The sequence below is a fragment of the Octopus bimaculoides genome, chromosome 2, assembly GCF_001194135.2.
Source record: "Octopus bimaculoides isolate UCB-OBI-ISO-001 chromosome 2, ASM119413v2, whole genome shotgun sequence".
NCBI lineage: Eukaryota > Metazoa > Mollusca > Cephalopoda > Octopoda > Octopodidae > Octopus > Octopus bimaculoides.
Genome location: NC_068982.1, coordinates 37,944,711 through 37,952,314, shown reverse-complemented (window position 1 = coordinate 37,952,314; position 7,604 = coordinate 37,944,711). Strand labels below are relative to the sequence as shown.

At 33.9% G+C, this 7,604-nt stretch overlaps 1 protein-coding gene across 12 annotated transcripts in view; it reads right to left on the bottom strand.

Annotated features, from left to right (window-relative positions):
- The window catches only part of LOC106873463 (voltage-dependent L-type calcium channel subunit beta-1), a 303,996-nt gene that overhangs the window by 22,242 nt on the left and 274,150 nt on the right, over window positions 1–7,604 (bottom strand). For 10 of the 12 annotated variants that reach the window (XM_014920835.2, XM_014920837.2, XM_052976435.1 and 7 more), the window contains one exon: window positions 6,060–6,101. The exons of the other annotated variants lie outside the window; for them this stretch is intronic. In XM_014920835.2, the coding sequence (XP_014776321.1) occupies window positions 6,060–6,101 (42 nt within the window). The remainder of the gene's footprint in view (window positions 1–6,059; window positions 6,102–7,604) is intronic. 12 annotated transcript variants of the gene reach the window in all.

Below are 7,604 nucleotides of genomic sequence, written 5' to 3'. Positions count from 1 at the left end.
GTGTGTGTGTGTGTGTGTGTGTGTGTGTGTGTGTGTGTGTGTGTGTGTGTGTGTGTGTGCGTGTGTGTGTGTGTGTGACCTTCTCTTGACACTGTGTGATAGACGTAAAATGATTGCAACTGTCATGCAACCAGTGTCATTTATTCAAGTTTCTGCATGAATACATTTGACCAAGGGGAAATACCTAAGGGTTGGCAACAGGAAGGGCATCCAGCTGTAGAAAATCTGCCTCAATAAACTCTGACCCAAGCAAGCATGGAAAAGTGAACATTAAAATGATGGTGATGATGATGATGGTGATGGTGGTGGTGGTGATGACAATGATGATGAACATATGTACATTATGTAATTGGTTGCTTTTACTTGTGTACAAAATTGTAATTGTGATACCATGTCAAGATACACATGGGAGAGTTGTATTAATAAATGCTCTTTGAAAGAATAAAAGAGTTAAAGTGTCTAATATAGTGTATTCTATTACATAAGTTATTTATATATTTTATTTTATACCACATTTTGCAAACAAGTTTTCAATAGGTCAATCACTGGTTCATTACATTTATGTGGAACCTGAGTGCAACAAATACCACTGGGTATTTTAGTTTAAAAGTACTGATTTATGAGTTTTCTTGCAGATATTTACATATTTTGCCAATGTACATCAGTGAAAAATATATTCATATAAAGTAAGCAAAGTTTAGAAATGATGCTCAGAAATGATATAATTAGATTACAGAATGACCTGAGAAAATAAACAAAATATTGGACAGGTAAACATTGTTAACTACAAATATAACACTTCCCAAGACCAATGAAAGATTTTAGTCTTCACAGAGACCTAATTTTTGTACTTTCTAATCTTACTCAATGAATTGTATAAAATGATAAGCCAAGTCAATATAAAATCCTAGCTTAAAAATAACACACAAAGAAACAAACTCCCTTACCACACATATCTTCCCGCCAGCTATTAACCTACAACAATTCAAACTAAACAGTAACTGTACTAATCTCATCTAATCACCATTGCACTCCATCATAATCATGATAATGGTAATAACGATGATGATGGTAATAATAATCAGGATGCTGGTACTGCTGCTGCTGCTTCTGATACCATCATCATCATTGCCATTATCATCCTCATTTTCATAAACACCACCATTAACACCAGTTATTTTGTTTATTTTCTCTTTCTGACATGAGTAAGGTGGGTCTACAATATCACGTTTCTTTATTTGTAACTAGCATCAATTCCTGTAAGTTTGAATTTTCTCAGGTTAAGTTAAACTGCTAAACTATTTCACACCATGCATATCTAAGCTTTCTTCTACTCAGCTGTAGTCAATCAAAATATTGCAATCATTTTTTTCCCCCACTTAGTATGCATTATTCTTTTTCCTTATAAATCCCCTGCAACCTTATATGACTCTCTGACACAATGAGTTTTTTTCTCACTCAATCTATCTTTTGAATTCTTATACATTCAGAAGATTAGTAATCAGTTCATATTTTCGAAACCTTTTGGGAGAAATTTTAGCCTTTATTACCTAAGTTTCACTATCATACATTATTAAACATATATTATTTATTATTACATCACCATTTGTTGTCAATCTAAGGCCTCTGTAGTCAAGGTTGATCATTTATCTGCACCAAGAAACTTTCCTTCCAGAGCACAACCTTAGATAAAGTTGTTATTTTTATGGAAGAACAGCAGTTGTCCATATGGAAAGTTTCCTCTCTTGACACCTCCAAAATTGTCTCAGAGAAAAGGTAAGGAGTGATACAATCTTGGCACCAGTATCATCAACAAACACAGAATGTAAAGAGCTGGAACAGATTCCACAGGACATTTTTGTCCAATGTTTTAATTCTGTCAATTCACTATACTGGACTGGTATTTTATTTTATCAGAGAGAAGAAAGGCAAAGTTGAACTTGGCAGGATTTCATTTAAGATGTAAGGAATCAGATCAAATACTGCAAAGAATTTTGTTTGACATACTAACAATTTTGGTAACTCGCTGCTTTGTCAATAGAAGCATAATATCCATAAACTCCTTTTGCCATAGATCCTAGTAACTAAATTATTACTGATAAGGTCATTATGAAAAAAGAATCTATTTTCAGCTTAAATTATAGCAAATTTGTGAATCCTAAATGTTCAGGCCCATACATCCTCTTATCTACTTTTTTCAATCTCATGATATTAGTTTGGTTGTGGACCAAAGAAAATAAAAATTTTGTCAGACACAGAATATAACAATAAATAACCATCTGTGTATCACATTTAATGTGAATACATCATTAACAGGCAAGTTACAGCTGTGTTCACTCAAGATAACATCTCTTATAGATGTGCTGTGTTTAAAAACACAACATATATCAGACAGAGAAGAAGAATTTTCCCAGCAGTGGTAGGCATGAACACCAGATGCATTTCAACCAAGTTGGGCTTTATCAATAGCATGGTCCAACAGCCAGCCACATGCCATTGACAGAGCCTAAGCAGGTAAAAGTGCATCTGACATTCTGGCGAGCTACTACTGGGGAAATTTTTCATTTCCTTCCAACACTGCACAGTCATAAGATATGTTATCTCAGATGATGATGATGAAAATATAAACTCTCTAAGAAGTTTCTAAGAATCCTACACTTGAATCATCAATGAGGTGGTATCAAAAAGTTCTTGGACTAGTTCTATAGTGTGCCAACAGATGGCAGCACACGGTTGTGTGTGCAGTGAGTACTAAGTGACATCATAGTGTTTACTTCACAAGTTGTGAAATTTGTGTTTTTGTGATCATGTGTTGTCTGTGATTTTGTCATGGATAAGAACAACGAGCCAGCCTGAAATTTTGCATTAAATTTGGGAAGTCTGCAACAGAGACATTGAGCATACTTCAGCAAGCTTACAGCAACAAGGCAATGGGTCATACACAATGTTTCACGTGGCATGGGTGCTTCAAAAGTGGAAGAACATCCTTGGAAGACAATGAGCGATCTGGAAGACCTGTTACGAACATCATTCCCAGGAATGTGGTATTGTGCATCGAGAATTTGTCTTTCAGGGCCAAACCATCAATTGAGAGTACTGCGACGTTTTGAAGTGTTTGAGGGAGGACATTTGGCAAAAGCAGCCTGATCTGTGGATTACAAAAAATTGGATTCTTCACAATGACAATGCACCCTGTCATCGAGCTCCCCTCACTCATGAGCTTCTCATGAAAAACAACATGGTATCACTTCTGCACCCACCCTATTACCTAGATTTAGTACCTGCGAACTTCACCTCTTCTCCAAAACGAAAATGTAGCTGAAAGGTTGTTGTCATTTTAACTCAGTTGTGGAGATCAAGAGCGAATCACAGAAGGGCCTCAACTTACTTATGGGAAACAGCTTCCAGGCCAGATTCCAAAAGTGGTAGGAAGTCTAAGACTGGTATATTGCTGAGCAAGGTGACTATTTCAAAGGAGATTATATTAAAACTTAGTTTTGACACCACCTCCTAGTTCTTATGATGCAAAAATGCATAATATATATGAAGAAAGTATGTAGGCTTCTAGTTATGTAGATACCTTTAACAAGGTTCACTCTAATAAACATTCAAAGCAGAACCTCAGTTCCCTCTCCTTTTATCTTTCTTCTGCAGATGTTGACTTGTGTATGTTCTGGTTGGGCATCAGCCATATTAATTTCACAGGTCTGGGAGGCCTGCAAAGGTCATGGGCACTGTTCTTTTTTGCTAACAAGCTTACATAAAGCAAAATAATGAAAATTATCATGTTTGTTATTGTTGTTCTTGCCCATAGTGAAATCTGATGAATCAAACCCATGGTCAAAACATTCTTTTCATGACCATACCATCATTTCAGACAGCTTATCTCAAAATACATTAACCAATATATCTTTGTATACACATGGTGTCTCCTAGTGGACATTTAAGATAAAGGAGTTAATCATTTCTTATAATATTTGGTGGAAGTAACAGTCTGAATAGCATGTATGATGTGAGAGAGATTTAGTAACTGTTTCTAGCTGGATGATAGACTACATACAAACGAGCTTTGCATTTTGGAAAGTTATGTAAGTGAAAGCACATTATAGATTTAGAAGAAGAAAAACTCAAAGAATATTCAGATATGCAGTAGAAAATGTTCTTAGTTTTCAATATGATTTCACTAAAATAACTTTCTTATAAGCTGCACCAATAAATGTACACTTAGTAGTTTGCTTGCTAGCACTTCGGCAAGTTACAGAGATACTAAACTTTGCAGATAACCTATGTAAGCAAAATACATGCAGAGTTGTCTTTTATATTATCTGATGAGAGAAAAAATCATATTGGTCATTAAATGATATTTTTAGTTTTGTCAAATAGGTGGGATATGCTTGTATTTTTAAATCTCCTAACCAATAAATATCCTTTCATTTTCATAACTCTTTAATTATATGTGAATGGATGACATCAAATATAAATTTAATCATGTATGTTGTTTATATTAGTCTTCACTACATTTCAGTTGTTGTATGCTCCAGCCTTCTTTAGGTGTTTTGTGTTGTACAACAGTGAAAACATAGTGAAAGTAACAATCAAGATAAGGACACGAGTCTGACTAAAATAAATAGTATACATAATATAAATTCCTATTTTCAGCAATATAGAATTGTATAAATTTAATTTCTCAATATTTTTCAAAAATCCTTAGATTTTCAATTTTGTCTCAACCAAGCTAATACGATGATTTTATGTTCTTGTTGGTGCACCATATGTATACAAACATGCTTATAGTCATACATATGCATTAACTTGAAGATATATATATATATATATCTTCAAGTTAATGCTTATATATATATATATATATATATATATAAGCATAAATCTAAATGCTCTACAGAGACACATACACACATAAATTCTATTCATATCTTATATAACTCTATAACCATAATTTCAAGATACAAATTATGTAATAAATATTTGGCAGTATTATCATCACCTCCCACTTTGTTAAATTAATCATCAGCATCTCCATTTTTATTTGTTTCAGTAAAAATGGTGTGACTGCCGTTTTCTTGAAATTAACAGAAAAAGAATGTTTATTTAAAGACTGCTTTCTAAAAATGTTTGCAATATATCTTTATGCCAAGCAGTATTTAAAGAACAATTCAAACCCCACTGAAATGAAAAGGTAAGAGAAAGACAAAGTGGGGAGAAAATTTTCAGCACACAGGGTAACACAAAAAGTTGAGAATGTCAGAGTTTCTTCTAAATTAAAATCTCAAATGCTGTAACACAAGTAGAAGGTTAGAGTGTAGTCAGGGGTAAAAAGAAGTTTCTATTACATTTAGATTTACTTATGAGAAACCTTTGAATCTTAGGAAACATATCCATTTACAGGTTTCAATAGAAGAAAAATTTAGATAATGGAGGAAAATAAATCATTATGAAGGGAAGTAGATTCATCATGCAAAGATTAAACAGGATTGAGAAAATATTATCCTTATTAAACTAATATCATGACAGAAGGGGAAATATATATCACAATTGAACAGTTCTGACAAAAACAAATACCTGACTATAAAATATATAATACTGTAGTTGTGAAAAGCCTGTAGTGGTGGGAACAAAACAACAAAAAAAAGTCACAACTATGAAATACTATATGTTACAAATGAAGGTATGGTTAAAACCTGGTTAAAAGGGTCTTGTCAGAAACAACTACTAGAGTGAAAAAGCATGTTTAAAAGCAGAGCTGGCAACACAGAAACACCTGCAAAAAGCATGCATAAAATAGAGGTTATTGACCAAAATTGGTTGGTATGTCAGGCATCTAGTGTTCTGGCAACAGCAGTAACTGTTATAAACTGCAGTCACATTAGCTAAAATTTAATACAGATAAGCTAAAATCAGGAGAAGCCAGCCAATATATCAGACTTTTCAGGTCAATCTAAATTCTACCTTCTTGTCATCAGTGAGGTAAAAAAAAAAAATTAATTGGGACTAATGTTAAAGGTTGGTAACAGCATTAATTGCACAAACGATATAATTACGTCGCATTTTTTTCAAAACATTCAATTGTGTCATCTGGAAACCTGAAACAACCAAAAAAAATTCATTAAAGACATTTTTTTTTGCTTTCCATATTTATTCTTGATGATAGCAGATTGATGGATAGGGTGGTATTCATTTTCTCTTTTCTTCCACATAAACTGGATAGCTCCAAAAGTTTAGAAAATTTTCATAATACACAGTGTTTTATGGCGAGATGCTTTTCTTAGCACCTATCAGACTAGGAGTCATTTAAATTTTCAAGCTTGACAAACAAAGGTAAAATAAGGCACCTTCCCCAAAACAGGACTGCCTCAGTTTTTTTATATCATCGCTTATTGACCATGAATCCAGCACTTTAAATATAGAATAACTGGTCAAATAAATTCAGTCAGACAAAATAAATATATGATTTTAATAAACTAATGAAGGAAGCTTTCAATTATGAGAAAACTAAAACTATTAAACTACCCAAACTACAAGTGAATGTCAATGAAAACCAATAAGACCAAACTGCACTATGTATGGCAAATGTGTGCACTTGTGTACATAGCCTGGTCAATAAGTATCCGGACTGTTGCCATAGTAATGAAACTAAATCACACAAAGTAAAGCTGCTTGGCACAGATTGACCTTGAACTCTGCTGTGCATGCACACTAAGTTTTAATATTCCAGCTCACTTCCGTTATTTATAACTGCTTGGAAGGAGCATGTGTAGTGTGTGATCATTGCATTGACCATGACAGAGAAAGTTGAGCAGAGAATCTGCAACAAATTTTGACTACAAGGGGATTGTTCGTCATGAGTATGCTACTGCTGGTCAAACAGTAAACAAGTATTACTACCATGACATTTTGCAATGTTTGCAGGATGCTATTCATCAGAAAAAGCCACATTTGCATGCATCCAGCAAGTGGTAATTGCACTGTGATAATGCACCTGGTCATTCAGTGCAGCTTGTGGAGCAGTTTTTGGCTAGGCACAGCATTCCCCAGGTCCGACAGCCACCGTATTCCCCAGATCTCACTGCTTGTGACTTTTTCCTCTTTCCAAAAATCAAATCCCACTTGAAAGGAAGAAGATTTCAGGACGTTGAGGAAATCAAAGTGAATGCAATGAGGCAGCTGCTGATTATCCCAGAAAACAAGTTCCAAGAATGCTCCCATCAATGGAAATAGCATTGGATTAAGTGTATGGCTTCCGAAGGGGACTACTTTGAAGGAGATTAAATGCCAAATTGGTATGTGTTGTAGTTTTTTTTTTATAACACTAGTCCGGATACTTATTGATCAGACCTCATATGCACATGTTCACTTTCTTGACTAAAAAAAAAAAAACAAGAAGCATTCATAGTACCTATGTTATTATGGATGGTTTCAATGTTTGATGTATATGATAGGATAGCAACAGCAGAAAAATATGCATACATAAATATACATATATTTTTTACATACTCATATATGAATTCAGACATATACATAGTATGTATGTAGATATGTATATGTGTGTGTATGTATGTATATATATCTATATCTATGTATGTGTA